This window comes from Salmo salar, chromosome ssa20, assembly GCF_905237065.1.
Source record: "Salmo salar chromosome ssa20, Ssal_v3.1, whole genome shotgun sequence".
Classification (NCBI taxonomy): Eukaryota; Metazoa; Chordata; class Actinopteri; order Salmoniformes; family Salmonidae; genus Salmo; species Salmo salar.
In genome coordinates, this window is record NC_059461.1 from 65,916,883 (window position 1) to 65,933,535 (window position 16,653).

Sequence of the window (16,653 nt, forward strand, 5' to 3'; positions counted from 1 at the left end):
TGCAGAATGATCCCTTCCACCAGTAAGACCTTCCTGATCAACGACCTGGCAGCGGGCCGGGAGTATGACCTGTGTGTCCTGGCGGTGTACGACGACGGCATCACCTCTCTGACGGCCACGCGCGTGGTCGGCTGCGTCCAGTTCCACACTGCCAGCGAGGTCAGCCAGTGCCGCTTCATCCACAGCCAGTTTCTGGGCGGCACCATGATAATCATCATTGGTGGCATCATTGTGGCTTCAGTGCTGGTGTTTATCATCATCCTCATGATCCGCTACAAAGCCCACAGCAGCCCAGAGGACAGCAAGGTCAAGGTCAGCTCCAGCATGCACTCCCAGACCAACGGCAGCCAGCACAGACTCCAGCGCTCCACCTCCAAACAGCCTGCTGAGGACAGCCACCAGAGAGAAGCCCAACCGGTGGCAGCCAAGGAGTGCATGGCCCTGGTGCTGAAGGTGGACAGTGACAAGAGGGAGTGGGACACTCCTCTGGCCACCACGGCCATCCTGGAAGTGGAGCTGCCCCCCCTGACCACGGACAAGGTGAGGAGGACCAGCCTGGACGCCCAGCGCTGTGGATCTGGCCCCCCGTCAGAGGACACACAGACAGAAAGCAGCCTGATGGGCTCCACCATATCCTTGTGTCTCCTAGGCCCCAACGCCGGCACCATGGAGGCCCCCAGGCTCAAGGACAAGAAGAGCGCCCTGGCCAACATGGGGTTTAATAATGAGCTGGCACGAACTAGGCACAGGTTCAGCTTTGACGGGGGAGACTATTCCATATTTCAGAGCCACAGTTACCCCCGCAGAGCGCGGACGAGGCGGCACAAGTCTACAAACCAGCTCAACGTGGAGTCCTCACCGCTCGCTAACCGGAGAGTCACTTTCAGCAGCACTGAATGGATGCTGGAGAGCACAGTGTAAGAGATACAGCCTGGCCTCTCTGGCTCTCTCAAAGACACACACACACACTCCAACAGTTTGACACATACACCCTCATGCATACACATTTACACATTTAACAAATAAAGCTACATGCATACACACACAGACTCAGAGAGTTGCTGGAGAAGAACACAGTCCCCTTTCATCCTGCCTCCCCTCATACTCCCAGAGTGGCACAGAGTTGTCGGCCATTTCATTAGTTTCTGCAGCAGTGCCTTACTCTAAAATATGTACGAATGGAGGATGCTGCTCATTGTAGTCATAAACTTTCCTTTCTATCATGGTTTTCCCTGTTTCATGGGGAGTGATGCTTTGAGGTTTTTTTGTTCTATGACATGCCAAGGGTTGGGGCATTTGTAACTTTTCCTTTTAATGTTAAAAAGATCCCAGTGTAAAGTGAACAACCAGGTATCCTGTATGTTGATCATCCTTTGGGTTCTTTCAAAGACTTTTGCACACGAAGACACGACGATACGAGGACAAGTATCACACCAGTCTATACATTAATACCAATATTATAGATCTATACACATGCCGATTTCAAATGTTAGCATAGAGAGGATGGACCTGATAAACCTGTGGACTCCTCCATGCTGGTTGGACTGTATGATATTACTAGGTATTGTTCCTGATGTGACTGTATGATATTAATCGGTATTGTATCTGGCTGGTCTAGATAAAAAGACAACAAAAAATACATATAGAAGTATATTAAAAACATTGGTGTATGTGTACTATGTAAGTCATATGTCACAACTTTTTACTGAGCATTTGGGTGTTGGCCACAAGTTTTTACATTAAAAACCTGCGTCCTCACACTTCCCCCTATTTAGTATGACAAGGTTTGGACCACTTATCCCTTATGAGAGGGTATTAAATTTTTTGTGTGGGTTAACTGTACCATTTGTGCCGTGTCCTTTTCTTATGGTCATCCTGGATCCTTTCACCAAAGTCATGAAAGCTGCTTGCACATGGATCAGTGGGAAGGCCAATATGCATTAAGGCATGCATCTTATCAAATATATATTAAGATATATCATATCTTATGCCTGTTGAGACAAACATGTGGGAGACTTCAAGGGTCTCAAAGGAAGCCGTTGTCAAAGTATACAATCATCAGGTCAGAAACAATATTGCTTTATTTGTCACAAATAAATTATTAATTCTGATGAAGTCAAAAGAAGCCATGAGTAAATCCAACCTCACTGATTGAGCCACCAGGTGGAGACAACGCACCATAGATAACAGGATGTTAGACCCTGTAGGCCTCCTAGCCCTTCCACTAAATAATAAATTAACCTTGTACAGCGTGATGATCATTAAGGAGAAAGGAATGAACTTGAAGATACCATATAGCAGTGGCCTGCTCTCTATGTAAGAATACAACTATGAAGTTCAAACCTGTTTTAGACGATAGCACCTTTTTCAACAAGTCTCTTAAAAGGAGTTAAATATAGTAACGTAGAAATGATGTAGAAATTCTCATTCAGTGCTGACCTATTCCATTTTCTTGCACATTACATCTACAGCGAGTACTGTAGAACATTTATACAATGTTATATGGTAAATGGTACCGAGTTCTGGACGTATTCAACCCAAGGGGCACATGGAAGCAATATTTCATAGAATTGGATGCATGAAGAGTAAAATTCATGCTCAAGCTCATGAGATAGAAAGGCTATAGGCCTACTGAGAAGACTAGTGAATGATAGTCATGTAGATATCCTGTAGTCATAACTTCAGATCCATGTGATATTTCCTTCCTGTCTAAAAGTATGGTGTGATAACCAGAGTACATTTTCAGAAAACTAAATATGCATTTTATTTTTCAATGTCCCACCTGACATTCCGTTAAATCCCAACTCCATAAATCAATTTTTTTTTTAAATAAATACTGAATAAAAAAAAGCTGAAAAGATTGTCACAATTGGTTGGGAAATCTGCATAAAATGTCATAATTTTCCATAGTATAACAGCTAAAGTCAAGCCAGGACACTAACTATTGGACAAGGCTCTGCAGTCAATCAGCTTGTCATGAGGTGGTATTAGGTGGCTTTCGTTTAGTCCATATTTGTGCAGTGTCAGCTCACTATCTGAGCACTGCAGCTTGAGCAGCACCAGAAGGTGAGGTACTGCTGAATGCCCTTAGGGGAGAACACAGGTTTGTGCTCAGCTGTACACAGAAAGAGAAGTACAACACAGAAGAGTATTGCAGAGGAAAGTTGTTAAGGGAAGAGCGATATGCTTTCCCCTGCCAGTAGGTCTGTTCAAAAGTTGTATTTGTACTTTAGCCAATTCCTCAGTTGTCTTGTTATTGGATAAATCACAAACATGTCTAGCAACTAGCTTTGGTGATGCCGTGTTCACAACAAATCTAGTGGGAAACATTGGACACTAAAGTGGGGTGTAACTGAAAGCTTCGCCCACTCACTTTCAGCAACTGAAAGGGGGTTGAGCAGTATGAGGGTACAGGTTACTGGCTGCCAATGGAAAAAGGTTCAATCCTCAGAACTGTCCTCCAATTTGTCCTCTCCTGCTTTTCCTCCTCTTCTTGTGTGACTCTGGTCCTGAGTCTCTGTGGAGTCCATCTATCATTTCCTCCTTCTCATCATCCTCTGAGCTGCTCTCCTCTTCTCTCTCCCTCTTATGTTTCCTCTGGCTGCTTTTCCTCTTCTGTTTCGGTTTGACACTGTCGCTCTTGTCGCTGCTGGACTCACCGTCTGACTCACCTGTCCTTCGCTTTTCCTCTTTCTTCTTCTTCTTGGAGGACTTCTTCAGATGTTTTGATTTGGCTGTTTTAAGTCTGTACTTTTTCTTTCTCCAATGCCCATTCTGATCATTACCACGGTCTCTTTCCCTGAAAAGACAAATCAGGCATTATAACAATGCAACATTTATTGTATTGAAGCAAATAGTGAGATTTCTACAACAAAGATGACGCACAAGGCATTCTCCAAACACCCCAAAGGACCGACATCCCCGTTATTTGCAAGAGGAAGCGACGCAGGTACAGAGGACAAAGAGCCGGATGCCTGGTCAGGACCCAGCGAAGGCGACTGGGAAAGCTGCCGTTACCATCAATACTACTCGCCAACGTGCAATCATTGGACAATAAATTAGACGAGGTACGATCACGAATATCCTACCAACGGGACATCAAAAACTGTAATATCCTATGTTTCACGGAATCGTGGCTGAATGACGACATGGATATTCAGCTAGCGGGATATACGCTGCACTGGCTAGATAGAACAGCACACTCCGGTAAGACGAGGGGGGGGGCAGTCTGTGCATATTTGTAAACAACAGCTGGAGCACGAAATTTAAGGAAGTCTCTAGATTTGCTCGCCTGAAGTAGAGTATATTGTGATAAATTGCAGGCCACACTACTTGCCTAGAGAGTTTTCAGCTATACTTTCCGTGGCTGTTTATTTACCACCACAGACAGATGCTGGCACTAAGACCGCACTCAGTCAGCTGTATAAGGAAATATGCAAACAGGAAACCACTCAACCAGAGGCGGCGTTCCTAGTGGCCGGAGACTTTAATGCAGGGAAACTTAAATCAGTTCTCCCAAATTTCTATCAACATTCTATCAACTCCACACACAGAGATGTGTACAAAGCTCTCCCTCGCCCTCCATTTGGTAAATCCGACCACAACTCTATCCTCCTGCTTACAAGCAAAAATTAAAGCAGGAAGCACCAGTGACTCTGTCTATAGAAAAGTGGTCAGATGAAGCAGATGCTAAACTACAGGACTGTTTTGCTAGCACAGACTGGAACATGTTCCGGGATTCTTCCAATGGCATTGAGGAGTACACCACATCAGTCACTGGCTTTATCAATAAGTGCATCAAGGACGTCATCCCCACAGTGACTGTAAGTACATACCCCAACCAGAAGCCATGGATTACAGGCAACATTTGCACTGAGCTAAAAGGTAGAGCTCCCGCTTTCAAGGTGCGGGACTCTAACCCGGAAGCTTACAAGAAAACCTGCTATGCCCTGCGACGAACCATCAAACAGGCAAAGCGTCAATCCAGGGCTAAGATTGAATCATACTACACCGGCTCCGACGCTCGTCTTAAGTGGCAGGGCTTGCAAACTACAAAGGGAAGCACAGCTGCGAGCTGCCCAGTGACACGAGCCTACCAGACAAGCTAAATCACTTCTATGTTCGCTTCGAGGCAAGCAACACTGAGGCATGCATGAGAGCGTCAGCTGTTCCGGATGACTGTGTGATCACGCTCTCCGTAGCCGACGTGAGTAAGACCTTTAAACAGGTCAACATACACAAGGCTGCGGGGCCAGACGGATTACCAGGACGTGTGCTCCGGGCATGTGTTGACCAACTGGCAGGTGTCTTCACTGACATTTTCAACATGTCCCTGATTGAGTCTGCAATACCAACATGTTTCAAGCAGACCACCATAGTCCCTGTGCCCAAGAACACAAAGGCAACCTGTCTAAATGACTACAGACCCGTAGCACTCACGACCATAGCCATCAAGTGCTTTGAAAGGTTGGTTATGGCTCACATCAACACCATTATCCCAGAAACCCTAGACCCACTCCAATTTGCACACCGCTCAAACAGATCCACAGATGATGCAATCTCTATTGCACTCCACACTGCCCTTTCCCACCTGGACAAAAGGAACACTTATGTGAGAATGCTATTCATTGACTACAGCTCAGCGTTCAACACCATAGCACCCTCAAAGCTCATCACTAAGCTAAGGATCCTGGGTCTAAACACCTCCCTCTGCAACTAGATCCTGGACTTCCTGACGGGCCGCTCCCGGGTGATGAGGGTAGGAAGCAACACATCTGCTACGCTGATCCTCAACACTGGAGCTCCCCAGGGGTGCATGCTCAGTCCCCTTCTGTACTCCCTGTTCACCCACGACTGCATGGCCTGGCACGACTCCAACACCATCATTAAGTTTGCAGGCGACAACAGTGGTAGGCATGATCACAGACAACAACGAGACAGCCTTATATGGACGAGGTCAGAGACCTGGCCGTGGGGTGCCAGAATAACAACTTATCCCTCAACGTAGCCAAGACTAAGGAGATGATTGTGGACTACAGGAAAAGTACGACCGAGCACACCCCCATTCTCACCGACGGGGCTGTAGTGGAGCAGGTTGAGAGCTTCAAGTTCCTCGGTGTCCACATCAACAGGGCACGACAAAGACTATTCCCCCTCAGGAAACTAAAATGATTTGGCATGAGCCCTGAGATCCTGAAAAGGTTCTACAGCTGCAACATCGAGAGCATCCTGACTGGTTGCATCACTGCCTGGTATGGCAATTGCTCGGCCTCTGACCGCAAGGCATTACAGAGGGTAGTGCGTACGGCCCAATACATCACTGGGGATAAGCTGCCTGCCATCCAGGACCTCTACACCAGGCGGTGTCAGAGGAAGGCCCTAAATATTGTCAAAGACCCCAGCCACCCCAGTCATAGACTGTTCTCTCTACTACCGCATGGCAAGCGGTACCGGAGTGCCAAGTCTAGGACAAAAAGGCTTCTCAACAGTTTTTACCCCCAAGCCATAAGACTCCTGAACAGGTAATCAAATGGCTACCCGGACTATTTGCATTGTGTGCCCCCCCCAACCCCTCTTTTTACGCTGCTGCTACTCTCTGTTTATCATATATGCAGTCACTTTAACTATACATTCATGTACATACTACCTCAATTGGGCCGACCAACCAGTGCTCCTGCACATTGGCTAACCGGGCTATCTGCATTGTGTCCCGTCACCCACCAACCCCTCTTTTACGCTACTGCTACTCTCTGTTCATCATATATGCATAGTCACTTTAACCATATCTACATGTGCATACTACCTCAATCAGCCTGACTAACCGGTGTCTGTATGTAGCCTCGCTACTTGTATAGCCTCGCTACTGTATATAGCCTGTCTTTTTACTGTTGTTTTATTTCTTTACTTATTGTTCACCTAACACCTTTTTTGCACTATTGGTTAGAGCCTGTAAGTAAGCATTTCACTGTAAGGTCTACACCTGTTGTATTCTGCGCACGTGACAAATAAACTTTGATTTGATTTAATCCTTACTACAGCTACTACAGTTATGAGACATGGTATTTCATGTTAATGCAGTTCATTTCTTACCAGTCACTTTTAAACTCCTCTGGGTATAGCTCCTTAAAACCGCTGTGTCCCCATCTGTAGAGGAAACATGCACAGTACCAATGAGATTCACCTTTCATAGCATGTCGCTGTTTGTCATCTCAAACACAAACTTATGAACTCACAAGGCTATAATACTACAGAGTTGTAAACAGAAAAAAGGTGCACCTGTCTGGATCATTGGCCTCAAAGTCATAGAGTTTCTTGGTCCAGTAGCGTGCCTCCCTCTTGTCCTGGCTGGAATCGTGTTCTCTTCTCCGCAGCCGGTCTCCCAGTCTGTCTACAGACCCATCCTCCACACGATCACAGTGCATGTGACTCCTGAGGAATAGACAACATGGGTCAACTCTAATTCTGATGTCTGTCAACCTGTTCCATATAACACGCTTCTAAGCTACTGTAAGGCTGCATCCCGATTCTCCACCCTTCTATCAAAACGTGCACTTGCACACTTCCAGTCATGAATCTGAAAATGGTGGAAACTGCCTCCAACAAATTATTACACAAATACATTGCTTTTAAATCCATGACGGGAAATAAGTGCACACTTTGGGAAAAGGGTGGTGAATCGGGACACAGCCTAAGATAGCTAGCTATCACCGGCTGATATATCAGGCTAACGCTAACGCTACGTACCGTTTGAGACAACGCAATGTCATTATTTGGAAAGGCTCCTCTCAGGACCTCTACAAGCCGGAATGTTGAATAAGATGACATTTTAACTTATTCTACTGGTTGTCTGGGTGGTTATATCCACTGGAAAGCATTATTAAATCAACTTTTCAAAACACTAGTAGTGCATTCAGATTTCTAGCACCTGAAGTTTGTGCATGCCATGCATACTAGCTGGGCTCGTGTTCCCATGGTTTTACACAATCCAAATAACACTGCAGTGTCTCAGACAGTACAAAGCCTTAGTGTTAGCTAGTCATCACCGGCTGATGTATCAGGCTACACTACTTCAATTCTCGAACAGTGAGGGGACCTGGATGGAGTTAAGGCTGGTGGCATCGATCTGTGGCTGGTGGATGGCCCCTTCTCCATCCCCCTCAACTTCCACATCTCCAACTCCTCCTGGATCTGAAACAGACCACATCTATCATCAGGAGAGTCCACAGCTACACACACATTTAGCTAACTCTCCCACTCTCACCTTGTTGTGGGCATCTGTGTGACGAATAACATTTCGCAGCAGCACCTTGCCCATCGGCACCCTGGACATGATGATACCTGAGAAGAGAAAAGGTATAAGGTACTGTACACACAACACTGTGAATTACATTGGCAGCAACATACTGGGGTAGGAGTCACAATACAGGTCAGGACAGGTGCATTGGAGAATATATTTTGTTTCAAATTCCCCCATCATAATGACCAACCATCCTGCCAACCAGCACAATAAGTTGAAATGGAATAGTATTTAACTTCCCACGGACTGTTTTTGTGCTCCGAATACAATTGAAAGCAACTCTAGTGTTAGCACAATGTTGGACTAAAGGCGCCTAATGTTGTTCCTCAGTCCAGTGACCTTACATGTTCTGTTTAATGGGGGAATTGGCACTGGAAGACAAAACAGCCAAATACTCAATCTAAACATAAATCAATTGCGGTATGGTTCTAGAAACATAAATCATTGTACTTTCATATCACATCAAAATAATTTTACAAACATAAAAATACACACTTACTCAGCAGTGGAGGCTGCTGAGAGGAGGACGGCTCATAATCATGTGTGAAACGGAGTGAATGGCATCAAACAAGTTTGACGTATTTGATAATATTCCACACCACCCATTACCACGAGCCCGTCCTCCCCAATTCAGGTGCCACCAACCTACTGCGCTGCACTGTTTCAACACTGGTGCAGCAGACAGTACTTTTCTGTGACAACACGTTTGTTGCGTCTGTCTTCCGTTTACACACAGGTGTTCAGAGACGCAGATAGCTAATTAGTACAGGTAGTCCACTCTTCCGTATGTTTTCTGTGAACAAGCTCTGTAAAATGGAAATATGACCGCGTAGGAACCCAAACCAGCTGAGCATCAATTTATCCACGTTTTAAAAATATATATATTTAATCACCGATATGAAAGGTCCTTATGCTTCCAAAACATTTACATTTAAGTCATTTAGCAGACGCTCTTATCCAGAGCGACTTACAGCAAGCGATGTGCATTAATGTTTAGACAAAACTCCCCCTACGTCCAATGATTTATGTGTCATTTAATGGAAGGGCATGATCAAGGGCTATGCTAGTGTATGTAAATACATCCGCGTTGCTAAAAGCACCTACTAGCTATGAAGCTACAGTTGGTTCGCACCACGTTTAGCTGGCTAGGGTTAACGGGTAGTTTTATAAACAGGAGCTTTGCTAGATGAGAAGTCAAATCCAGATATTAATCCTATGACGCTCATTCCAAACCTGATTAAATATTTATTAATCAGAATTACCGTTTGATCTTTAACGTTTACGAATAAAAACCCACAACAGGCTGACTTCTCTGTCCATGGCGTATAGCGGAAGAAACACATGAGTAATAACCTTCTGCATAATCCCGCCCATGTGGGGGTTGGTGCGTCACAGAAAAACTAGGACGCTGATTGGTCATGTGTCTGTCAATCATTGGTATTCAAGTAAATCGTTGATGGAGGGTCCTAGGAGGTGGTGGATGTGGTGATTGAGAAACTGCACAAATTCACTCTTTGTGAGCCAGTTGTTCTTACTTCACAATTCTAGTCAAATGGCTATTAAAGGCCAAGCTACATGGCATCTCACTAGCCACTATCCACATCCCAGCTAGGTCTTTAGGGCCGATATCATCATAGGTCCAAGTTAACAGCTTCTAACCACAAGCAGTAAGACTCCTGAACAGCTAATCAAATGGCTACCTGGACTATTTGCACTGACCCACCCCCATTTTTACGCTGCTGCTACTCTCTGTTTATTATCTATGCATAGTCACTTTACCTCTACCTACATGTACATATTAGCTCGACTAACCTGTGCCTCCGCACATTGACTCTGTACCGGTACCCCCTGTATATAGCCTCGCTACTGTTATTTTATTGTTGCTCTTTAATTATTTGTTATTTTTCTATTTTCTACTTCAGTTTATTTTAGTAAATACTTTCTTAACACTTATTTTTCTTAACTGCATTGTTGGTTAAGGCCTTGTAAGTAAGCATTTCACTGTAATATCTACACCTGTTGTATTCGGCGAATGTGACAAATAAAATTTGATTTGATCTGAATAAATGCAATGATTACCTGTAGTAGTTATGTAGCCTATTATGATTGACTATATTTCGAACAATAACCTATTTCCTAATTAGCACAGAATGTTTGGCATACAACAATACAGAAGGCCTATCAATAACTTTTCAGTGTAGGCTCTAGGCACCATTGAGACTGTTGCACTACTGTTGTGTATAGAAGCAGGATACACTTTTCATACTGTTATGGACACAATATAAAACAGATAGCAATGAGCTGTGTTTGAGAAACAAGTCATTGTTGACTGATGCAAGGTATGGGTTTCATAACAACAGATAGTTTTGTCAAGGGATGTGCCCTGTTCCCCCTCAGGAGGCTTAAAAAAAGTTATACAGCTGCACCATTGAGAGCATCTTGACTGGCACCCGACCGTAAGCGCCACAGAGGGTTATGAATACGGCCCAATACATCACTGGGTCCGAGCTTACTGCCGTCCAGGACCTCTATACCAGGCAGTGTGAGAGGAAGGCCCAAATAAGGGTCAAAGGCTCCAGCCACCCAAGCCATAGACTACTCTTTCTGTTATCACATGGCAAGTGGTACCACTGCACTAAGTCTGGAACCAACAGGACCCTGAACAGCTTCTACCCCCAAGTCATAAGACTTCTAAACAAGACTGCTAAATAGCTAATCAAATGGCTACCTGGACTACCTGCATTGACCCTTTTTTTGCACTAACTCTCTTGCACTAATTCTATGCACACACATTGGACTCTACGCACACACACAAATACTTACACTGACACCCCAACACACACACACACACACACACACACACACACACACACACACACTACATATGCCCACACACACATAACATGGACACAAATGCATACTGACGCTACACAAAGACTAACTCACACACACTTTCACACTAGCTATCTCAATTACTTCGTACCCCTGCACATTGACTCGGTACTGGTACTCCCTGTATATAGCCATGTTATTACCTGGTACTCCCTGTATATAGCCATGTTATTACCTGGTACTCCCTGTATGTAGCCATGTTATTACCTGGTACTCCCTGAATATGATACTTAGTGTTAGTTACAAGAACAACTGAATCCCTGTAATCGGTGCGTGCTGATGGCAGGGAAGTCAGGCGCAGGAGAACGAACTTGGTATAAACGGAGTCATTTAATAAGTGCTTACAAAAACTCAGAAAACCAAAATATACAAAATAATAAAAGTGGGAACAAAACCTGTTGCGCACCAGAACATAACTTGCACATCACAAACAAACAATCACCGACAAGGACATGAGGGGAAACAGAGGGTTAAATACACAACATGTAAATAATGAGATTGGAACCAGGTGTGATGTAAGACAAGACAAAACCAATGGAAAATGAAAAATGGATCAGCGATGGCTAGAAGGTCGGTGACGTCGACCGCCGAACACCGCCCGAACAAGGAGAGGGACCGACTCGTAACAGTACCCCCACCCCCCCCACCAACACGCGGCTCCAGCAGCGCGTCGACACCGAACTCGGGGACGACCCGGAGGGCGAGGCGCAGGGCGATCCAGATGGAGACGGTGGAACTCTCAAAGCATTGAAGGATCCAACACGTCCTCCACCGGAACCCAGCACCTCTCCTCCGGACCATACCCCTCCCAGTCCATGAGGTACTGAAGGCCCCTCGCCCGACGTCTCGAATCCAGTATGGAACGAACGGAGTACGCTGGGGCCCCCTCGATGTCCAGAGGAGGCGGAGGAACCTCCCGCACCTCAGACTCCTGGAGTGGGCCAGCCACCACCGGCCTGAGGAGAGACACATGGAACGAGGGGTTAATACGGTAATTGGGGGGAAGCTGTAACCTATAACAAACCTCGTTCACTCTCCTCAGGACTTTAAATGGCCCCACAAACCGCGGACCCAGCTTCCGACAGGGCAGGCGGAGGGGCAGGTTTCAGGTCGAGAGCCAGACCCGGTCCCTCGGTGCGAACACCGGGGCCTCACTGCGGTGACGGTCTGCACCAACTTTTTGGCGCAGCACGGAGCGCTGAAGGTGGACATGGGCGGCATCCCATGTTTCCTCCGCGCGCCGGAACAAGTCGTCCACCGCAGGAGCCTCAGCCTGACTCTGATGCCAAGGAGCCAGAACCGGCTGATACCCCAATACACACTGGAAGGGAGAGAGGTTAGTGGAGGAGTGGCGGAGCGAGTTCTGGGTCATCTCTGCCCAGGGCATGAACGCTGCCCACTCCCCCGGCTGGTCCTGGCAATAAGATCTCAGAAACATACCCACATCCTGGTTAACTCTCTCCAACTGCCCGTTACTCTTGGGGTGAAAACCTGAGGTAAGGCTGACTGAGACCCACCAGACATTCCATGAACGCCCTCCAGACCCTCGACGTGAACTGGGGACCCCAATCAGACTCTATATCCTCAGGCACCAAGCAGTGCCGGAAGACGTGTGTAAACAGGGCCTCCGCAGTCTGTAGGGCCGTAGGGAGTCCGGGAAAAGGGAGGAGACGACAGGACTTAGAAAAATGATCCACAAGAACCAGGATCGTGGTGTTACCCTGTGAAGGAGGAAGATCGGTCAGGAAATCTACCGACAGGTGCGACCACGGCCGTTGTGGAATGGGTAAGGGTTGTAACTTACCTCTGGGCAGGTGCCTAAGAGCCTTACGCTGGGCACACACCGAGCAGGAGGAAACATAAACCCTCACGTCCTTGGCCAAAGTGGGCCACCAGTACTTCCCACAAAGACAGCGCACCGTCCGACCGATCCCAAGATGACCAGAGGAGGGTGATGTGTGGGCCCAATAGATCAGCCGGTCACGGACAGCAGGCGGAACGTACAGACGCCCAGCTGGACACTGGTGGGGAGCGGGCTCTGCACGTAACGCCTGCTCAATGTCCGTGTCCAGCTCCCACACTACCGGCGCCACCAGGCAAGAGGCGGGGAGTATGGGAGTGGGATCCATGGGCTGCTCCTCTGTGTCATACAGCCGGGACAATGTGTCTGCCTTAACGTTCTGGGATCCTGGTCTGTAGGAAAGGGTAAACACAAAACGGGTGAAAAACATGGCCCACGTTGCCTGGTGAGGGTTCAGTCTCCTCGCTGCCCGGATGTACTCCAGATTGCGGTGGTCAGTCCAGATGAGAAAAGGGTGTCAAGCCCCCTCAAGCCAATGTCTCCACGCCTTCAACGACAGCCAACAGCTCCCAGTCCCCCACATCATAGTTTCGCTCCGAGAAGAAGGCACAGGGGCGGAGCTTCGGTGGCGTACCCGAGCGCTGAGAGAGCACAGCCTCGGACGCATCCACCTCCACTATGAACGCCAAAGAGGGATTCGGATGGGCCAACACGGGAGCTGAGGTAAACAGAGCCCTCAGGTGACTAAAAGCCCTGTCCGCCTCAGCTGACCACTGCAAGCGCACCGGGCCCTCCTTCAGCAGTGAGGTAATGGGAGCCGCTACCTGACCAAAACCCCGGATAAACCTCTGGTAGTAGTTGGCAAACCCTAAGAACCGCTGCACCTCCTTTACCGTGATGGGAGTCGGCCAATTACGCATGGCTGCAATGCGGTCACTCTCCATCTCCACCCCTGAAATGGAAATGCGATACCCTAGGAAGGAGACGGACTGTTGGAAGAACAGGCATTTCTCAGCCTTGACGTACAGGTCATGCTCCAACAGGCGACCAAGCACTCTGCGCACCAGGGACACATGCTCAGCGCGTGTAGCGGAGTACATCAAAATGTCATCAATATACACCACTACACCCTGCCCGTGCAGGTCCCTGAAAATCTCATCTACAAAGGCTTGGAAGACTGATGGCGCATTCATCAAGCCGTACGGCATGACGAGCTACTCATAGTGCCCAGAGGTGATACTGAAAGCCGTCTTCCACTCATCTCCCTCTCGGATACGCACCAGGTTGTAAGCGCTCCTGAGATCTAGTTTGGTGAAGAGCGCCCCGTGCATTGACTCTATCGCTGTGGCTGTGAGCGGTAGCAGGTAACTATACCTCCTAGTGATCTGATTCAGACCCCGATAGTCAATACACGGGCGCAGACCTCCCTCCTTCACAAAAAATAAACTTGAGGAGGCAGGTGAAGTGGAGGACCGAATGTACCCCTGACGCAGGGATTCAGAGATATATGTTTCCATAGTCTCTGTCTCCGCTTGTGAGAGGGGATACACGTGACTCCTGGGAAGTGCAGCGTCTACGAGGAGATCTATCGCACAATCGCCCCGTCGATGAGGTGGTAATTGAGAGAGAGAGCCAAATCGGCATATTCAGGGGGAATGCGCACGGTGGAGACCTGGTCTGGACTCTCCACCGTAGTAGCACCAACGGAAACCCCTAAACACCTACCTGAGCACTCTCGCGACCACCCCATGAGAGCCCTCTGTGGCCAAGAAACCGTGGGGTTATGACAAGGTAACCAGGGTAGGCCCAGCACCACGGGAAACGCAGGAGAGTCAATAAGGAAGAGACTAATTCTCTCCGTATGACCCCCCTGCGTCACCATGCCCAAAGGCGCGGTGACCTCCCTAATTAACCCTGACCCTAATGGTCGACTATCTAAGGCATGAACGGGGAAGGGCACATCCACGGGAATGATGGGGATCCCTAAACTATGGGCTAAAGCACTATCAATAAAATTTCCAGCCGCGCCTGAATCAACTAGCGCCTTATGCTGGGAATGCGGGGAAAACTCAGGGAACGTGACAAACAAACATCTGTGCAACAGAGGACTGTGGGTGGGAATGATGCCGGCTCACCTTGGGTGCCCTGCCTGCTGCCTCGACTCCCAGAGGAACCAACCCGGCACCGACCGGCAGTGTGACCTCTGCGGCCACAGATGGTGCACGAGCGGGAACCCACTCCGGTCTCCCTGCGCACCGCCCCTCCCAGCTCCATGGGTATCGGAGAGGGGGTGCGGGAGGATGGAACTACCAGACCCGATCTGAACGTCCGCGAGTACCCAGCAGGTTGTCCAGCCGGATGGACAGGTCCACCAGCTGGTCCAACGTGAGGGTGGTGTCTCTGCAGGCCAGCTCCTGATGGACATCCTCGCGCAGACTGCAGCGGTAATGGTCGATCAGGGCCCTGTTGTTCCATCCCGCGCCGGCAGCCAGGGTCCTAATCTCCAGGGCGAACTCCTGGGCGCTCCTCGTCTCCTGCCTCAGATGGTAGAGGCGCTCACCCACCGCTCTACCCTCGGGCGCGTGGTCGAAGACTGCCCGGAAACGGCGGATGAACTCTTCAAACTGGTCCAACGCCGCATTTCCCTCTCTCCACACGGTGTTGGCCCACTCCAGGGCTCTACCGGTGAGGCACGAGACGAGGGCGGACACCCTCTCACGGCCCGATGGAGCCGGGTGAACGGTAGCCAGATAGAGGTCTAATTGCCCCCCCCCGTTGTACTCCTGGGGCAAGGAAAGACGGATCCCAGGCGGGAAAGGGGTGCTCAAGAGAGACCCCGGTTGTGCTGGTGGAAGCGCTGGAAGAACTCCCTGTCTCTCCCAGCGGTCCATTGTCCGGACAACGCGATCCATGGCGGTACCAAGATGGTGAAGTAGTACTGCATGCTCCTGGACGCGCTCCTCCATCTCAATGGCCAGGGTACCTTCTCCTGCTGACTCCATAGTTCAGGTCGGTGATTCTGTAATGGGTGCGTGCTGGTAGCAGGGGAATGAACTTGGTATAAACGGAGTCGTTTAATAAGGCGCAGGAGAACGCGCAGGAGAACGAACTTGGTATAAACGGAGTCGTTTAATAAGTGCTTACAAAAACTCAGAAAACCAAAATATACAAAATAATAAAAGTGGGAACAAAACCCGTTGCGCACCAGAACATAACTTGCACATCACATACAAACAAACAATCACCAACAAGGACATGAGGGGAAACAGAGGGTTAAATACACAACATGTAATTGATGATATTGGAACCAGGTGTGATGTAAGACAAGACAAAACCAATGGAAAATGAAAAATGGATCAGCGATGGCTAGAAGGTCGGTGACGTTGACCGCCGAACACCGCCCAAACAAGGAGAGGGACCGACTTCAGCGGAAGTCGTGACAATCCCTTTCCCTTGCTGATGCTGCTAGGGCCCAAAAGAGTAAACACGTATCATTAGCATTCCATGTCAAACAAAGCCTTTTGTCTTCATTGCCTCCCTTATTCAAACCAAGATGATCCAAATTTCCCACAGTTTTGGTCAGGCTGATAATACTGTGTTGTGCAAGTGCTATAACTGTCTCCAATCAACAAAAAATGCATTTAAACTCAGGTTGTGAGTATTT

At 48.2% G+C, this 16,653-nt stretch overlaps 2 protein-coding genes across 4 annotated transcripts in view; one reads left to right on the top strand and one right to left on the bottom strand.

Moving 5' to 3' along the window:
- Positions 1 to 1,842, top strand: part of LOC106581158 (leucine-rich repeat and fibronectin type III domain-containing protein 1) — a 146,481-nt gene extending 144,639 nt beyond the window's left edge. For both annotated transcript variants that reach the window (XM_014163027.2, XM_014163026.2), the window contains exon 5: positions 6 to 1,842. In XM_014163027.2, the coding sequence (XP_014018502.1) occupies positions 6 to 921 (916 nt within the window). In that variant the 3' untranslated portion in view covers positions 922 to 1,842. The remainder of the gene's footprint in view (positions 1 to 5) is intronic.
- A 221-nt stretch (positions 1,843 to 2,063) lies between these two features.
- On the bottom strand, positions 2,064 to 9,649 carry LOC106581159 (uncharacterized protein NKAPD1). Of its 2 annotated transcripts, none has more exons than XM_014163029.2 (6): positions 9,559 to 9,649; positions 8,261 to 8,337; positions 8,093 to 8,187; positions 7,276 to 7,428; positions 7,090 to 7,143; positions 2,064 to 3,799 (listed from the first exon to the last, which is right to left on the bottom strand). In XM_014163029.2, the coding sequence occupies exons 2-6, from the start codon at positions 8,327 to 8,329 to the stop codon at positions 3,448 to 3,450; spliced, it is 723 nt and encodes a 240-aa protein (XP_014018504.1). In that variant the 5' UTR covers positions 8,330 to 8,337; positions 9,559 to 9,649; the 3' UTR covers positions 2,064 to 3,447. The 2 variants fall into 2 exon arrangements, with proteins under 2 accessions (XP_014018504.1, XP_014018505.1); XM_014163030.2 differs by lacking the exon at positions 9,559 to 9,649 and adding an exon at positions 8,796 to 9,533.
- Between the last annotated feature and the right edge of the window lie 7,004 nt (positions 9,650 to 16,653).

Bases quoted from the DNA above. Each gene is read 5' to 3' on its own strand.
- LOC106581159 (XM_014163029.2), bottom strand. From the start codon at position 8,329: ATGTCCAGGGTGCCGATGGGCAAGGTGCTGCTGCGAAATGTTATTCGT. The intron at 7,429-8,092 runs GTCCCCTCACTG...TCTATTCCTCAG, and splicing joins CCAGCCTTAACTCCATCCAG to GAGTCACATGCACTGTGATC. The intron at 3,800-7,089 runs GTAAGAAATGAA...TTGTCTTTTCAG, and splicing joins GAGGAGTTTAAAAGTGACTG to GGAAAGAGACCGTGGTAATG.